The following is an 18557-nucleotide window of genomic DNA, read 5'->3' as shown; positions in this document are numbered from 1 at the left end:
TTTTCGAGTGATAGTAAATGGACTTTTAGAGACGCGACGCATATATAGACGATCTAGCAACATGCAAAGACTAATTTCTATGTAATTGAACGAACTACCAGCACCACTCGTATCGTAGGGGTCGAGATAGGATGAGTCTTGTGTGCCTAGACTCTCTTACTTTACTATAGTCGCGGACCTGAAGCCAAAGGGGCCGGTGCCACGGCGAACTTCTTCGGATCATAGTTCTTGGGCCAGATACCATTCTTCCCCGGGGCAATAATGCCCTTTGGATCCAGAGCATTCTTGATGAGGGTATTCAAGTGCATCTGTGCGTTGTTGTTGAAGTTGTATGTTCCCGCAATCTGATCCATCAGGGCTAAGTGTGTGCGGTACTCTCCCCAGCCCTTCCTCGCTGCGTCGTCTATAAGCGTGCTAATAAGCTGGTGTGCGCGGCGACATGAATCCTCATCGGCCCTATCAAAAACAAGGCAAACAATATGATGCATCTCACGCATGCCAATGACGAAGGTACCAATGAAATCGAAGTTAGCTTCCTCACAACGGCTCCGAGTCAGCTGATATTGCGCCATGGCATCGTTACCGGTGACTTTGGCGATAGGCGAGAAGAAGAGATGTGCGCCGTTAGGTAGCCAGTTCCTTATAATTTAGTTAGCTGCGAGAAATATTGCTCTGGAGTTTAGAAGACTTACACCCATTCCAGCTCTGTGTAGGTGGGGATACCTTGAAGCGTAAGATGCCGAGTTTGTAGGACGACATTATCAGGCATATCCTCTGGGAAGTAAAACTTCACGCCAGGGATAGCTGAGAAGGCATCCTTAACAACCTCCCACATAACCTTCCTGACTGGCTCGGGGCCATAAAGCGCTCCATAAAAGTTCCAGCGCCCGAGGTTTAATTTCTTTGCAATTTCATTAAACTCCAAGTCATTGAGAGGCTTCTTTGAAGATGTGTATGATGCGCGATTACCCTTATGGCAACTGTGAGTAACATATGTGAAGGATAATAGGAGTTTGCTTTACTTACCATGACAGCTGCGTCGAGTAGAATATGTCTAACGGTTGGGACGTTCTGGAGGACCATTGAAGTCCGAAGTGGTCTAATGATCTCGATGGCTTGGTGTAGATCCTTATCCTCAGGAATAGTAATTAGGTAGGATTGATAGCCACCGGGGTTAACCATGAGCCAAATGCCCATCTTCACTACAATTCCGAGTGAAGATTGACTGAAGATCCCGTCATTATATGGACCGAATCCATAGTTAAAAAGCTGCCAGGCTGAATTAGGTTCTTGTTCGTGCGGCGGTGCGTTAGGATCCGCATTAGGGTTTGGGAGTGCACCCATTCCCGTGCGAACCAGCGTTCCATCTGGGAGGATAACTAGCAAGAGCATTAGCTATGAAGCTCTATCAAGTCTGGTCAGTCTTAATGCCTACCTTCCATGCCGCAATGCATCATAAAGTGGTCCCCTGACTTTTCATCAGCTTGTCATTATAACTGGTTAAGAGCAGCAGTCTTCATACCATATGGCGTATAGCCTACGCCTCTTTCAATTGTGTTTCCCAGAACAGAGCCTCCTCCTAGGTCTGGCACATCAATCCAGAGCTTATCACGGAGATTATTGTCGACCAGGTACTGATGAAGATCCGCAAATGTCACTCCAGGTTCGACCAATGCGTATGCTCCCTCAACATCAACTTTCAAAACCTTATTCATATGTTTTCCGAGGTCAATAGTAATAGATCCGGGGACTCGGGGCGCTGCTCCCCCATACCCGATATTCCGGCCAATAGATAAGGGCCAAAGGGGAATCTCGAACTTGTTGCATAGCCTAACAATGGCTTGGACTTCGGCGACATCGCGAGGGGTAATAAGTGCCGACGATATGAAATGCTCTGGATCAGTGAGGTGGAACATATCATGGACCTTGCTCTGGTCAAGGTAGTCCCGTTTGTTGCATTGCTCGCTGCTGCTGACGATTGTGACATTCTCAGATCCGCTGATCTCCTTGACCGCAACAATGAACTCCTGGAAGGTAGTGCTGGATGTTCCTGGGGGTAGGACCAAAGGGTTGACGGTGGCTTGGTCCGTCTGCCCATGCTGCGCGGTCGCAGGGGCCTGTTTCGAGTTGGATTCTGGACGGCCGGACATGTTCGGCAGGAAAGATTGATGCAAGTTTGTGAGGCAAGGACTAAGCTGAAGTAGTTGGAAAGAAAGATGGTGAAGTATTGGATGTCTGTGGTCATCCGTCTCAAAATATATCTATCCAAGGTCGATGAGAGAGGAGTGAGTCGTCATGCCCCGCAGATTCCCGACCCACCACGGGGCGGTCCTGGGGTGGCAAAAGCCGCCGTGAGTGGCATTTTCCCGTCTCTGCAGCCAGCCATCCGACACAGCCACTAAATCTGATTGCCCTCCCCCGCAGAGGGGGTGGGAAAATGCCGTTCTGTGGCCAGGGTCTACAATGCCGCGTGGAGGTGGGAAATTATCCGACAGATGACGAACACCGCCTGGGGAGCACGGAGCTAATCAACACTAATTTAAGCCAGTTTGCGCGGGTCATGCGTCACAACAGGCGGGGAGCAGCAACGCCAGAATCCCAGCCACTGCAGTTAGCTAGAAGTGGTGTAGCATGTCCACAAATGAGCAAGCCGACGTCCTATGGCAGAGCATGAAGGAAGCCTTTGTACGGAGTATGGTCAAGGACGTGGTGAGATTGTCTATCGTGAGAGTATTTCTTTTTCCGCAAGAGAGCATAGGCAATATATATATATATATACATAAATAATAAAAAAGTAAAGCTTAACCTTCATAATTGCTTTCTGATGTCTAAACGACGTAAAATTGTGGCGTCCAGGACCAGTTCATTAACCTGGAGCTATCACACAAGGAGTATCTATTTCTCCATGCTTTGGGGAGGCCATACAAGTCCTTTCAAACGCAGACTCCCATGCTGATGATGCCCTTTCCTTTTAAGCGTGCTAAAAGAAAATCACGACGACGATCAAACCACTGTATTTTGGTGTTCCAAGGCGTCGTCTCTTTGATCGCCTCGGCGTCTTCGTACCGGAAGAACTGAGAGTGTTAGGTGTGCCCAACTGTGGTCACGTTTGTTAATATTGCAGCTTCTTACTAAGGAATAGAAAGAAGCCCAGGCTTTCCCTCATTAGAAGAGACATCTGGAGCTTCATTGTTTCCTCTCCCCCTGGGTTATGCGCGATCCATCTGTCAGGGCAGAATTTGTCTAAACCGGAGCCAAAGGTTTCTCGCCATCATCCATGTCCTTCTAAAGCGAGCTTTAACGACAGAATATCTATAACTAGCCTGTTTCGATGCATATTTCCGCAGTATATAAATCTTTGTCAGCCTAGGTGTTGAACAAGTCAACATATTGAACCCAGTCTGCAAAGTCACTACCATATAGCGGATCGATCTGCCCAGCCGAATCTACCCAGGTCAGTCCGTTACCAACGGAATCGATCGGCCAAGAAGAATCAAGCTCGCCAAGCCCACCATCAGCGGCGTCTAGAATCTGCGCACTGCCATTCGCAGTTGCAGTTGTTACTGCTGTATCATTCTGTTCTTCGTCAGAAGCTGTAATCCCACTGCTCAAGTTCCCAGCCAACGTGTCCGCCTTGCTCATCATGTCTCGCGCAATCGCTGCCGCGTCCGCACTCACGGCAAAAGTGCAGCCGAAGACGTCGAAAACGGCAACGGCCTTGTCTATCGCCCCATGGGCCTTCCTAGTGGCCGAGTGGATGGGGGAAGCAATGACAAAGCCGATGATGGTGATGGCCGCATTCCATTGCAGACTGAAGAAGTCGGTCCATCCACTCATCAGTTCCGTCTCGGTGACGGCTTGGTGCATGATGAGGGTATAGGATATGGCGTGGTTGACACAAATAGTGGCGAGCCACTCAGCCATGGGAGTGTAAGACCCCGGGTCGATAACGCAGGTTTTGAGCTACAGCGCGCTCTGATTTCCCCGCCTAAGGGGCTGCGCGCTGTTATATTACTATATTAGGCGATGCCCTCGTTTTCAGAAAAATAAGGCTCTTTCTACTACTGTTTTTCGTGCTTCAAGGTGACTGAAGGCACTCTGTACGACAGCAGGTATCTTATCACTTTGACTATGCACCGAAGCAACGAGCCTCTTACTGATTATTCTATTGCCTTAGTCACCTGCCTGCCGTGGCCGTAGGTAGTCGTGATTCCATCTTCTCAGGTAAAGCTAACTTTGCCAGGAGATATTCAGATGACTTGTCCATATTGGCAGTGAATTTCTTTGACATCGTCGTGCTAGGCCCCTCAGGAATATCTGAGACCTTCAGAACTCGCTCGACCTAGCCAGGAACGAGACGAGAATCTATCGCGGGAGACCACTGATGGTATTTACATCGGGTCTCGGCGTCACAGCATGTTATCAATACTTAAGACTGAATGATTAATTATTAATTATTAATTTATATTTATTAAAAATATAAAAGTATAAAAAAAATTATTAAATTTATATTTTAAAGCTCTAATATTAACATTTAATACTAGACATTAATAAATACTAATATAATGCGGAGAATGCCGGAAACCCCTGTTTGGTAGCTGGATACTCTTGGGGTTCTCCCTTTAGGCTCGGAGACCCCGCATTTATCGATGAATTCGGCTCCTCTAGAGCTCGACTTAACAGGGGTCAGTCTAGTTCTCTCTGGATGAGCCCAGGTGCCGTCGTATTTGATTACGCCGAGCGAGGTGGGGTCGGGCAAAAGATCGTTTGACCCTATGGACAGGGTCAATAAGTTAGCAGTCAATAAGTCCTGCTGCAATTCTCGCTTTTAAGAGAAAACTATGACTATAGTAGACTATCAGGTAGTCTTGCTATGAATGGAAAACACTGTTTATTGTTTCTCTCTATATCAGTCTCAGGCTGACCCAACAGCTGACCAAGCCTCGACGACATCTGCTAAGGTCTGATCACTGCCCACATTCCCCGGGAAAACAACATACGGAACCCCTCGATGCCGGCTTGTTTCCTCATCGCATCTCCACAGCGGAACCCCCGGAGCAGCTTGGCCAAGAATCTTTGCCCGTCTCATCTTTAAGCCCTTTGTCGCGGCATCTGAGGATGTGATGCCTCCCTTGGCGATTATGTATCGTGGTCTCATGTCGATGGACTCTACCAATTGCACCAGGGCTTTTGCGACCCGTGATCCAATGCGGAGGGAGCCAAGAGCGTCGATGCCCTTGACCAGCGACCTTGAAGTCATCACCAGGACGTCGTGGCCTTCGGCGATCTTGGCCGATGCTTGCTCGGCCGCAGCCTTGACCACGGCATCTGCCACTTCTGCGGACGTAATCAGCTCTCCAACGTCTAGCTCTATCACAGTAATCTTGTCTCCCCTCCGCTCTCTCAGAACTGCCAGCTGCGCTGTGGTCTTTGGTACATAAGAGCCAGCGACGATAAGGCCGCCCGGCGAGTTTCGGGTGTCTGTCAATACCCCGAGGTCTTTGAGAGTTAGCGGCTGGATGCCCTTTAATCCCAGCCGCGACGAGACAAAGGCTGCTGCGGTACGGTAGAGGTATCGCCTTCCTGACTTCTCGGCGTCCAACAGACCCGCCACGAATACATGCATATCTGACTCGGCTGCTGCGTTGACAATAAAGACACGGTTGACGCTGGTCTCGACGGAGAGGAGTTTCTTGGCTACCCCTGCAGGACCTCCCAGACGGATATCCTCGAGTGTGATTGAGATAAAGCAAGACACGTCGAAACGACCACCGCACTTCTCCATGACGTACTGACGCAAGTTGGCGTTTTTGTATCCAAACGTTGCATCTTGGGCAAAAGGTGTCTGGCTCACGGGCACCAGAACGCCATCTTCTTCGATGTAGTGGACGTCGTCAATAGTATACCGCCCTCCCTGGAAAAAGAAAGGAGCAACAATCCACCCATCGAAACGACCGAGAGCTTCTTCTGCAGCTTCTGGCTCCTCAGGCAAGTGTCCACGGAGAGTAGAGTCCCCACGAAGCACAACTTCGAACGCCTTCTGTGATTTCTCGGCAGCGATCCTGACATTCTGGCAGATCTCAGTCACCAGAGCTCTGGCTTCGCCGGAGGGAAGAGCTCGCGAGTTGGTCAAGATGAAGAAGCCCGTAGGATTCATGCTGAACTCTTGTTGAATCGTGTCAACATCCCATACTGTGAGGACATTGATGCCGTGGCACGTCTGCGTTCCTGTCGGGTCGTCGTCAAGCACGACAAGCACGGGGACTTGTCTGTTGTGCACAACGCTCTGGACAGTTTCGATGACACTGTCAGGGAGAGCTGGCGGGAGCGCGTTGATCGTCTCCAGCGCCGGCAGCCGCCCTGGAGGACACTCTTCCGACCTGTCCCCGCCTCTGGCGCTTGGCGCAACGGATATGCCTGTCAGCTCCCACAGCCTCACAATGCCAGCGTCAGACTCCTTTGCCCACCCATGGGCTGCTCCAGACAAGTACAGGTTATGAGCAGCACAAGACATGGGAGCAAAGTATCCCAGCCGCTTCGCCTCGTCCAGTACGATCCAGAGGTCCTTGACGAAGATGGCCAAGGCAGAATGCGGTGTCCAGTCTGCATCAAGCATCTGCGGAACTCTGTTCTCCAACATCCAGCTCCAGGCTGCTGCATGTCCAAGAAGTTCAAAGACTCGTCTTGTGTCGAGACCGAGGCGAGCTGCGAATGCCATAGCTTCTGCGGCTGCGGCGATGTGACTTCCTGCAAGGAGTTGGTTGATCATCTTGACAGATGATGCAGCGCCAACGCCTCCCTGTAATCTGTGAAGGTTCTCGGGGACGCCCGTCATGGCAGCAAGGGGTCCGTTGATCTTGTCGATGGTCGAATCATCTCCGGATGCTATAATCTGTGCATTTCAGTTAGCCCAAGCAGGTAGGTCTACCATGTCACAGAAAACATGCCGTAAGTGTCCCGTTCGCAGCCCTAACAACACCGCCGCTGACAGGCGCATCAACAAGTATGATGCCACGCTCGAGCCCGCTCAATCGAAGCTCAAGTTTGCGAACAAAAGAAGGAGGTACGGTCGAGCAAAGCACCACGATCGAGTTATCAGGGAGAGATTCAGCCGCTGCACCAGATCCGAAAAGAACGTCCTCGGCCTGTTGCGCATTCTGAACCATCAGGACAAGGACGTCGGCTCCTTTAGCTGCGTCGGCAGGCGATGCGGTGGGGATGGCGTCTGCTCCGTTTGCGGCAAACTTGTCAACAGCCTGGCTGAAGACATCATAGCCGCGCACCTTGAACCCGGCACGGACTAGTGATGAAGCCATGCCTTGTCCCATCGCCCCCAACCCAATCATTCCAATGCTCGAGATCTCAAGCGGCGTGGTGCTAGGGGTGAGAACCTCGCGATCCACTGTTTGTGATGCTTGTGCCTTGACGGCATCTGGTGACTCGGGCAAGAACACACGGACTAGTCCGGCATCATCTTCAGTCCCATAGCCCTGGCCGGAGCCTGAGATGTATAGCTGCTCAGCTGTCGACGCAAGGGGGAGATGGAACTGAAGCGTTCGAGCTGTTGACATGACAATGCCCTGTGTAGCGTTAGTCATTTGATCAAGACGGCTTCGACGTGTGTGAACCTGCCATGTCCTTGACAAAAATATCGAGAGCGGACAGAGGGTTCCAGTCCCCATCCAGCATATGAGGCACGCGGTTCTCGAATGCCCAAGAGTTTCCGGCAGCAGTGATGATGACATTGTAGACCTCTCGGGTGTTGAGGCCGGCTTTTGCGGCGAGGCCCATGGCTTCAGCCGCGACGGCGATGTGGATGCCCACAAGGAGCTGGTTGACCATTTTTATCTTGCTTGCAGCGCCGATGCCGCCTTCGATGGTAAACAGCGTATCGGACATTGATTTTAGCAGCTGATCTGATCGATTCAAATCCTCGGGGCTTCCTGAGGCGAAGATAGTCAAGGTTCCCTCAGCGGCGCGCTTCGTTCCTCCAGAGACGGGGCAGTCTACTAGAAGCACGTCTGGTCTACCGGCTTCCGATAGCCGATTGGCAATTGAGTCGTAGAATGCTGGTGGTATTGTTGAGCAGATGAGGATTATGGCGCCAGTCGGCAGGCCTGTGAGTGTCAACAACCGAATTTTCTGCTGAGGCTTCATCACAAACCTCCAAGGGCTCCATCTCCTTGGCGGAAGAGAATCTCTTCCACTTGCTGTACGTTGGCAGCCATGATGATGAGAAATTGGCTACCCTCGGCAGCTTGTTTTGGTGTCTGGGATGTGTGACCGCCCTGAGCCGCAAACCTTGCAGCGCTTGGTGGGAAGACATCATATCCTTTAACCGAGTACTCCTTCTTCTTCAGAAGATTGCATGCCATTCCCAGGCCCATGGCCCCGAGGCCGACGAAGCCAACTTGGACAGGGCTCATGATGGTATGGTGTTGGATGTGTTGGATACAGAGGGGATGGAAGGAGTTTGGGAGACGCCGTAGAGCAAGCAATGCTGATGAGGAAGTGCTCTGAATTGTCTTGAGCGACAGCGCCTGTCGGTGCAGAAATACTTGTTGGGTTTGTCCTCTCTCGTCATAGCTGAGCCCAGTGCCGATGAATGGCCTCACTCGGCTTCTCGAGCGGACAGAAGTCCGCGGTGTTCCCTCCGCTCTCTTTCCTTTTGAGGAAAAGCGCCGTATTAAGTCTAAATAGTGGCCAGCGCTAAGCAAGGTCTGACCTGCAGCTATCCAATCATGCCTCATATCCGGAGACCCCTCCCACTCCTCCGCAGGGTTCTCCATCATCTCGCTTTCCCCATGGGCAACCACAACCCCGGATTCATCTTGCGGGGCCTTGCCCCTTGGTGTGGTGAAGCGTTGCACTATATTTGAGGTCGCTACTGTCTCGAAGTCTTCTCGTTTCTATCACCACATCCATCTCTCACTCTTCTTCTCTCTCCTTCAGATCGCGGCTACGTCAACTGGCAAAAATGACCAACTCACTCGACAAAGTGTCATCTGTTCAGATGAAGGAGGACGGGGCGCAGCAGGCCGACAACGAGCTCCAGCAGGAGCTACGCAACTATGTCCCCCACACGACAGAAGAGAAGAAGCTCGTAAGGAAGATCGACATGTTCCTGATGCCGATGCTTTGGATCATGTATATTTTGAACTACGTCGACCGAACCAACATTGTGAGTATGCGTCATCCCGATGCTTGTCAACTAATGAGTTGACACGACTATCCAGGGAAATGCCAAGATCGCCGGCATGCAGGACGACCTTAGCCTCACGGATGACAACTACGCTTGGGTTCTTTCCATATTCTTCTTCGGATACCTCATATGCGAGGTTCCCTCCAACATGATCCTCAGCCGCAGTCGACCGTCCATCTTCCTCCCTGGCATCATGCTCGTCTGGGGAGCCCTAAGCGCCCTCATGTCCATTTCAAAGAGCTACGGCGCCCTCCTTGCCTTCAGATTCATCCTGGGCTGCGTCGAAGCCGGTTTCTTCCCAGGTGTGCTGTATCTGCTGAGCTGCTGGTACACGCGGGCTGAGTTGGGTACGTTGCATCCCAGATGGCTGAGTCTAAGCCATTCATAAGCTTACTTTGTATCTAGGAAAGCGCTTTGCCATCTTCTACACCGCCGCAGTCTTATCAGGTGCCTTCGGTGGCATCTTGGCTGGCGCCATCACGTCGAACCTCCATGATGCGCACGGCATAGCTGGCTGGCGATGGCTCTTCATCGTTGAAGGGGTGGCCACTGTCGGCGTTGCTTCGATCGCCTTCTTCGTCCTCCTCGACTACCCCGAGACATCGAAGCGGCTGACGCCGGCCGAACGCAAGCTTGCAAAGATCCGCATTGCACATGATGGTATCGCCTCGGGAGGCCAGGGCCACCAGCGTCTTACCCACTGGCAAGCCTTCGTCGCCGCCATCTCGGATCCGCGAACATATCTGTTCATTGTTCTTTTCATGCTCGATGTTGGTGCTGGCACCATCTCATACTTCATCCCGACCATTACTGTCACGCTTGGCTATGACACCGTGACAGCTCAGTACATGACGGTCCCCATCTACGCCGTTGCCTCGGTTTGTCTTAACATCACCGCCTGGAACTCTGACCGCACTCTCGAGCGTCGATGGCACATCACTGGCGCGCTGGCTCTTGGCTTTGCATGCAGCGTTGTCTGTGCCGCCGTCCAGACGCCCATTGTCCGTTACGTCATGATCTGCTTCATCGCGGCTGGCATCTGGACTGCGCTACCCCTCATTCTATCCTGGACTAGCGGTGTCATCTCTCTGCCTCCAGAGAAGCGCGCGATTGTCTTGGCCATGGTGAACGCCTTTGGAAACTTTTCGAGCGTCTACGGGAGCCGCATCTGGCCTACGAAGGACTCTCCGGCATACCATATTGGCTTTGGTGTTACGGCTGGCTTTCTGGGCGCAGGCATGGTTCTCGCTATTTTGATTCCCATGCTGTGCAAGATGGTTGACTGGAAAGGTACTAAGGCGGAGAGGGAGCTTGCGGCTCCCGCCGAGGAAGAGGGGCACTAGGACGGGATGCTGATAACTGTTGATCTTGGTGACATCTCTAAACAGCCACGGCCTTGGTCATTTTTTGCACTACAAAGTCGACATCAAAGCCATTGCCGACCTTTTAGTCAGGTATCTTATGGCTGCCGCCGCAGAAGGTTATGCTGGTTTACGGTCTTCTGGCTCAGTTAACCCATCAAGGGCCGGGCTTCAACTACAACAAAGAACACATTATCAACACATCATAGCATCATAGCATCATATCCCAATGCTAATACAGTGGTCTTTTTTGAGCCTTTCTGCTGCCTGCAGCAGAAGACTCGTTATGCTGGTTTACTGTGTTTTACAGCGTTGGGTTTCAGTCCCGCCATGTGTTGATACCTGTACTTTTTGTTATTGTGGCTGTTTGGATAATGTGTTTTTTGTTATAGTCGACGCCCGGCCCTCGATGGGATAACTGAGCCAGAAGACCGATGGAAACATCAGTGACTGTGATACTCTCTAGATCCACTCTCGCTGCGTTACAACCTCCAGCTGGCGACTTCGTTGTTCAAGATGCAACAAGATAATTGTATCAGGCTTTCATAGAGTCATCTGGTAATTTAACAAGTCGAGAATACTGCTTTGTGGATCCAGTCCATCCCCTTTGAACCAAGCCTTCCAATCCTCCCCGTCCCAGAAGGTATCTTCGAGCCACTGCATTCCTGTGTGCTGAAAGCTTTGATCCTCTCCATGCGGCACAGAATACTCGGTGAGTGTCTTCAACATGCTGCTGAGTCCCGTCTTCACGTAGTGGATTACGTGTCTTTCACAGTGATGCGTATTGTGTAGCAGGGTCGTTGTTCTCTCCACAACGTTGACGACGCCCGCAGTGCTAATGTTGAGTTGAGCTGAAGTCCATTGGGATTGCAGCTTGATGAGGAATAGGCACGCGTACGTGATGGTTGTGAGGAGATACAAAGGCATTCCTAATACGGCCTTTCGCATGTCTGGATCGTCGAGGATCAGGTTCAAGGCCGAAAAGGCGCTCTGGATGGCGTTGTTGATAAAATCTCGTCGTTCGGTTGACATGGTATACTCCTCGGATGGCTTTAATCCACGGAGACAGATTGAGAATAGTTGTAGCCTTGCGAAATGATAGTGCAGAACAACTCCTCTGGAAGGATATTGGGACACATGTAGATCCGGAACTATAAAGCTGTGAGATCCAAGCAGGCGAGCGATTACTGGAGTCACTTACCTAGCAGCTGCTCCCAATGGTCTCGCCAAAGGCCCAGTTCAAGGTCGTACTGGCGAAGAGACCCAAACTCGTTGTCGTTGACCACCCTGGAGCGTTCCGAGCCAAATGTTTGTGATATACGACTGAGTATGATGAAAACACTGACTTGACTGTGAAGTCGCAGGTCAGAGGTTGTTGCCATTGGTGCTAGGAGAGCACTCTCATGACTGGTGATTATGCCACTCTCGTTTATCATTGGAGGCCGGCCGTATGCAATGCTGAAATGGTGATCGCAAACATAGAGGAGGTACCATAGTCTGGCCTTCTCGAACTCCTGGGCTGTAGCGTTCCTGAGGGTTTCGGTGGTGAATTGATGGAGATTTAACTCGATGGCGATACGGACAGCGAGGCCAGACAACTTCCAGCTGACATCGGAGAGCCAGAATGCGCCGATGCAGAGACCTCTGACGTCGTCGAGAGTGTGGTATCGAGCAAAGACTGAGTGGCTCGTGAGCTCAAGAAATATGGGATAGCAGATGTCAAACGCGGCAGCACCGTCATGAATATGCAGTGCAGTCACGGTCAGAACAGCTGCCGTTAGAAGCGTAGATGAGGCCCGGGCTGCCTCGAGGGTAGTGTGAACCAAGGCGAGACCACCCCAGAGATACGCGTTGAGGGTCTCGCGAAACGTGGAGAAGAGAACCTCGGCGTCCTGGAGTCCGAGCTTTCCTTGTGAGATGAAATCTGATTGCAGCGTCCCACCGGTAGGCAAGACGGCGGGGTTGCTACGGATGTTTCGCAGCTTGGTCACCTCATAGAGGCTTGCCATTGGAGTGTTGAGAATGGCCTCCTCATTTCGACACTGAGGCGCTGGATCTGCAGAATTCTGCCTCGTCATGGCCGTGACATCTCCAGGTCTCACGGAGGAGGAGTCAAGGTTGGCCACTGATCGGGCTTCTGGCCTAGGAGGCGGCAGTCGCAAAGACTCACTGTGACCATCCGCGGTCATATCACCGGAGGTTGAAAAGCCATGATTGTTCAGTCGTGGTAGATTCAAAGCGTTCTGGACTTGAGTGATTGCCTTCTGCAGCTCTTGAACCTGCGTCTCTATCCCCTTCTTCCACTCGTTCTCGTCGTCAAGGAGGGTTTGTAGGCTTTTGTTGATGACGCATGGCAGCTCAAGGCGCGCACATCGCGCGCATTGATCCTGGCCAGGTAGACTTTCACACTTGATCTTTCGATTTTGGCACTGTTCACCTGAGGTGTCATCGTTGTCAGCTCGCAAGAATTGGCCAGCCTAAGAGGACAGCAGCGTCTCCTGCACTTACAGGCGCGAACCTTTCTCGAGATTCTCGGTTGTGAATTGGGTGCTGGATGGAACGTGTTCGAGTGAGCTTCATCGAGCCTTGGCCGCTTCATGGTTATGATTATCTGAGAAGTGTTTGTTAGAGATTACGTCTCGAGGCGACGGTTATGGCCATAGTGCCGGAAAATTAGATAATCCAGGTCCGAATCGTAGAGAGTCCCTACTGCCTATGAAAACCATTAGCTAAATGTTATAAGCCTTCTTACTAAAAAATGTCTAAGTTACTACTTAAGCTATAAAGGGTAATAAAAGCTAATAAAAGCTTAGGGTCTTAGCTTAAGGGAGTAATAAAAAAATAAAAAATATATAATTAATTAATTAATTTATATAATAAGTAAGTACTATAAATAAGTAAGTATTATACTTTTCTTTTATATATTTAATTATTTATTTAATTAATTAATTCTTAATTATTAAATATATTAGACTTAAATATTAAGACTAAAACCTTTTTTACCTTTTAAGACCTTTAAAATAACTTAAAACTAAGTATTTAATATATTATAAATACTTATATAATTAATAAGTAATAATTATATTTATAATAAAATAATATTTAATCTTAACTTAATATTATTTCTAAATTATATAAAGTATTTAACTTAAAAAAAAGAATTTTTTATTTATTATATTTTTAACTTAAATTTATAAAAAAAAAATTTAATTATAAAATATAAAAAAATAATTAATTAATTACTAATTATAATATATTAATTAATATATATTAATTAATATATATTAAGTATTAAATTTAATTAAATAATACTTAAACTATAAAATATATTTCTTTTAATTATTATTAAAATTATTATTAAAATTATTATTATTTATATATTTATATAAGCTAAGATATATATATTATATATTTAACTAAATAAGTTTAATTAATTAAACCTATAGACCTTTATTTACCGCTAAGTTTTAGTCTAGCGCTAATACTTTTTAGGTTTATAAAACTCTAATACTAACTCTAGGAATTAATCCCTCTAAGTAAACCTATAACGCTAATAACCTCTATTTTTTAATATTATGCCTATAGCTATATTACTAGATCTTAGCTAGCTATAAGACTTCTTTAATTTTCTTATTTAATATTATAAAAGGTATTAATATTAATAATAAGGGTTATAAGCTATGCTTTATATTAGTTATTATTTTATAAGTCCTTAAGGAATATAATATCTCTATTAATAAGATTTTCTTTTTTTTTTAGTTTTTTTTTAAGAGCCTTTAATAAAAAAAGCTCTTCTTTAATAAAATTAAACCTTTTATTAATATTATAACTAAGTAAAAAGAGGCTAAGAAAAAAAAAAGATATTATAATTAAAGATAGTGAGTTTAACTTATATTAATTAATTAAGCTCTATATTTAACTTAATACTTTAAAGGGCTCTATTTAATATTATTTTTAATAGCTTATTATAAGTACTTTTAGCACCTTTATAAAGCTTATAGATTGCCTTAGTAAGGTTATCTTAGTTATATTAAAAGTTAAACTAATAGGTATTAGCTATATTATTTTAATTATTTAAGTAAAGGTCTCTATAGAAAATAGCTATTATAATCTTAATATTAATATATTATTAATTAATTAGTTATTATTAGTTATAATTAAACCTCTTGTAATAAAAATAATAAAAGTAATTTTAGCTTCTTTAAGTAGTTAAGAATTATAAGAATAATTAAAAGGTTAATATTAGAGAGGAGAGATATTATATAAAAGGGATTTTAATCTCTTTAGCTAATTAAAATATAACTTATTTATTATAAATAAAACTAGTTTTAATATATTATTAAAGCTATTAATAATTATATAAATAAATTATATTAATTTAAGTCTATTAAGAGCTTAGGCTTTAAGTATAAAGCCTTTATTATTAAAATTATTAAGATATTAATTAAAATACTTTAATTTTTATTTTAAGTAAAATAAAGTCTAAAAATAATATTTCTTTTAAAAATATATTTATTAAAAATTAAATATATAAATTTAATTATTAATATATTTAATAAGTAAATATCTTAAATAAATAAATATCTTAAAAATCCTAACTTTCTTATTAAAGATTATAATAAAAATACTATAAATTATTTAATTAATTAAAATTATTTATTATATTTTTCCCTAGATATCTTAATTATTACTTAATAGGTCCTTATATTATACCTAGGCTTATTATAAATATTATAGCGCTAAATACTTAGTCTAATTAACCTTCCTTAATTATTACTCCTCGATAATTTAGCTATTACTTATATATTAATATCTATTTAATTAATTACTTATCTTTCTTTTTTTATTATTATAACCCCTCTTTTCTATAATTTAATCTTTTTTGCCCTTTAGCGCTAACTTAGTATTTTATTTATCTCTTAAAAGTTTTTAATTTTTATTATTAATAAAGTAATTTTATATATAATAGCTTTTATTTTTTTTATAAGGGACTATAAAGCTTTAAGGATTAACTCTAGGGAGTTATTTTAATACTTTTTAATTTATCTTTTAAGGTATTTAAATTAAGATCTAGCCTTAAGTATAATCTTTAAGGTCCTTAAGACCTAAGGGGTAAAGTATTTAATTCCCTCCTTAGTAGGCATTAAAGTTTATAGCTATATATTAAGCTTTAAGACTATAGCTTCTAGGTTAAGAAAAATAAAATTAACTCTTTTAAATACCCCTTTAATATTTCTTTTTATTATAATAATTTTATATATAATATAAAAGGCTAAAAAAAACTTAGTTTTTAAAATATAAATTATAAAGTATTTAATTAATTACTTTATTTTTTAATTATAGGCCTTTTTAAGAAGTATAAAATACGTAATATTAAGGGGCTAAAATAAATAAGATAAATAAAGTAATATATAAAGCTAAATAATTTTTTTTTCTTTATAATATCTCTTAAAGTTAATAAATTAGTAATTTTTATAGCTATTAAGGATTAAGAAATAATAAAAACTAATTAATTAATTAATTATATATTAATTAAAATACTTAAATTACTTAAGATTAATCTTATTATTAATTTAATTATTTTAAGTTATTATAATAATTTAATTATCTAAGAAGTTATTTTCTTAATATTAATTAATAAAATAATATTAGCTTATATTAATAATAAATAATTAAATTACTTAGCTTTTTATATTAATTACTTAAATAATTATAATTTATTTTTAATTTTTAAGTTATATTAATTTTAGCTTTAAATACCTTTTTAAGCTTATAATAATTATTTTATTTATAATTATACCTATAAAAAAGCTAATCTTATTAAAATTATAAATATTATTTAATTAAATATTATACTTTATAATTTTATTTATTATAAGCTAAAATTAATTATAAATAATAATTAAGTTTTTATATTTAGTTTTTTAATAATTATATTTATAAAAGAAATATATCTTAAGCTCTTAATATTACTTAATAAAGTTATAAGCCTAATATATATTAATAAGTAATATATTATAATTAATAAGTAATTAATTAATTATTTCTTTTATATTATATAGCTATAAGAGAAATCCTTATAAATCTAAGTTAAGAATAAAATAAATAAGGATTTATTCCTTTAGATTAGATAGCTAATATAAGTTAGGGATAATATTACGTCGAGACTATATATCTTATTGCTAGTGGCTAAGAGTTTTCTAAGAGACTATATATATACTTATAGTATACTAGAGACTTAATCTTAGGTTATTTTAAAGGGCCTAAAAAGTAAGAGGTATTTTAGCCTTATAATTACTTTATAATATATTTAGTAATTATATATTAATTAATTAAATACTAAAGATATAAGTTAAGGGATTTTTAAGATACTTACTTATCTAAGATACTTACTTATTAAGTATATTATATATTTTTAATTTTAGCTTATAATAAATATAATTATAAAATATAATATTTAATATAATAATACTAATAATTTTAATAATATTAGCTTTTTTTATTAATATAATTATAAATAAAATAATTAGTATAAGTATAAAAAAATATAAAAAATTAAAATTAATATAACTTAAAAATTAAAAATATATTATAATAATATAAATAATTAATATAAAAAGCTAAATAATTTACTATTTAATATTAATATATATTAATATTATTTTATTTATTAATATTAAAAAAATAATCTTTTAAGTAATTAAATTATTATAATAATTTAAAATAATTTAAATATTTTAATTAATATATAATTAATTAATTAATTAATTTTTATTATTTTTTATTATTAATAATTATAAAATTTATTAATTTATATTTTTTTTTAAAAATAAAATATAAAAAAAATTATTAAATTTTATATATTAAATTTTTTTAAATTATATTATTTATTTAATATTTTATATTTTAAATTATATAAAAAATGTTATAATTAAAAATAAAATAATATATATAATAAATATATTTTATTATAATATAAATATTATAAAAATCTTAATTTTAAAAATTAAAATTATAAGAAAAAGAAATATAAATTATTTAATTTCTTAAAATTATTTATTATATTTTTTTAAATATTTTTATTATTACTTAATAAATATTTATATTATACTTAGGCTTATTATAAATATTTTAATATTAAATACTTAATTTAATTAGTTTCTTTAATTAATATTTTTTAATAATTTAATTATATATTATATATTTATATATATTTAATTAATTATTTTTAATTATTTTATTATAATTTTTAAAGTCTTTAAAACCTAAGAAATATAAGATTTATATATTTTTTCTATAATTATTAAAGTTTATAATTAAATATTAAGCTTTAAGATTATAATTTTTAACTTAAAAAAATATAATTAGTTTTTTTAAAAGCTTTTTTTATATTTCTTTTTATTATAATAACTTTATATACTATATACATAATTAAAATAAATTTAATATTTTAAATATAAATTATAAAATATTTAATTAATTATTAAATTTCTTAATAATAAGCTTATTTTAATATATTAAAGTATTTAATATTAAAGGGCTAAGATATATAAAATATATAAAATAATATATAAAACTAAATAATTCTTTTTTATAATATTTATTAAATTTAATAATATATATATTTTTAAAATTATTAAGAATTAAAAAATAATTATAATTATTTAATTGTTTAATTATATATTAATTAAAATATTTTAATTATTTTAAATTAATTTTATTATTTATTTAATTATATTAAATTATTATAATAATTTAATTACTTAAGGTATTATTTTTTTAATATTAATTAATAAAATAATATTAAGTTATATTAATAATAAATAATTACATTATATAATTTTTTTTATTAATTATTTAAATACTTAAAATTTATTTTTATTTTTTATATTATATTAATTTTTGCTTTAAATATCTTTTTAAATTTATAATAATTATATTTATATAAAATATATATATTTTAAGGTATAAATATTACTTAATAAAATTATAAG

General features: G+C 40.3%; 5 protein-coding genes across 5 annotated transcripts; 1 reads left to right on the top strand and 4 right to left on the bottom strand.

Annotated features, from left to right (window-relative positions):
- Nucleotides 1–164: 164 nt before the first annotated feature.
- On the bottom strand, nucleotides 165–2150 carry MRS44_012990 (uncharacterized protein; the record flags this gene model as incomplete). Its single annotated transcript, XM_046278957.2, has 5 exons — nucleotides 165–639; nucleotides 693–970; nucleotides 1027–1379; nucleotides 1436–1468; nucleotides 1523–2150. The coding sequence occupies 5 exons, from the start codon at nucleotides 2148–2150 to the stop codon at nucleotides 165–167; spliced, it is 1767 nt and encodes a 588-aa protein (XP_046126343.2).
- A 1216-nt stretch (nucleotides 2151–3366) lies between these two features.
- Nucleotides 3367–3924, bottom strand: MRS44_012989 (uncharacterized protein; the record flags this gene model as incomplete). The annotated part of the gene is made up of 1 exon (XM_046281628.2): nucleotides 3367–3924. One exon carries the CDS (start codon nucleotides 3922–3924, stop codon nucleotides 3367–3369), a length of 558 nt encoding a protein of 185 aa, XP_046126342.2.
- Nucleotides 3925–4915: 991 nt separating this feature from the next.
- On the bottom strand, nucleotides 4916–8426 carry MRS44_012988 (uncharacterized protein; the record flags this gene model as incomplete). The annotated part of the gene is made up of 4 exons (XM_065618989.1): nucleotides 4916–6892; nucleotides 6975–7561; nucleotides 7629–8117; nucleotides 8165–8426. 4 exons carry the CDS (start codon nucleotides 8424–8426, stop codon nucleotides 4916–4918), a joined length of 3315 nt encoding a protein of 1104 aa, XP_065475061.1.
- A 551-nt stretch (nucleotides 8427–8977) lies between these two features.
- Nucleotides 8978–10545, top strand: MRS44_012987 (uncharacterized protein; the record flags this gene model as incomplete). Its single annotated transcript, XM_046272315.2, has 3 exons — nucleotides 8978–9181; nucleotides 9237–9549; nucleotides 9608–10545. 3 exons carry the CDS (start codon nucleotides 8978–8980, stop codon nucleotides 10543–10545), a joined length of 1455 nt encoding a protein of 484 aa, XP_046126340.2.
- Nucleotides 10546–11106: 561 nt separating this feature from the next.
- On the bottom strand, nucleotides 11107–13162 carry MRS44_012986 (uncharacterized protein; the record flags this gene model as incomplete). Its single annotated transcript, XM_046277497.2, has 3 exons — nucleotides 11107–11714; nucleotides 11765–13000; nucleotides 13072–13162. The coding sequence occupies 3 exons, from the start codon at nucleotides 13160–13162 to the stop codon at nucleotides 11107–11109; spliced, it is 1935 nt and encodes a 644-aa protein (XP_046126339.2).
- Between the last annotated feature and the right edge of the window lie 5395 nt (nucleotides 13163–18557).

The sequence above is a fragment of the Fusarium solani genome (assembly GCF_023522795.1).
Source record: "Fusarium solani strain SB1 chromosome Unknown bctg00000008, whole genome shotgun sequence".
NCBI classification, from domain to species: Eukaryota; Fungi; Ascomycota; class Sordariomycetes; order Hypocreales; family Nectriaceae; genus Fusarium; species Fusarium solani.
The sequence above is the reverse complement of the archived record's forward strand: the minus strand, read 5'-3'. Positions and strand labels throughout refer to the sequence as shown.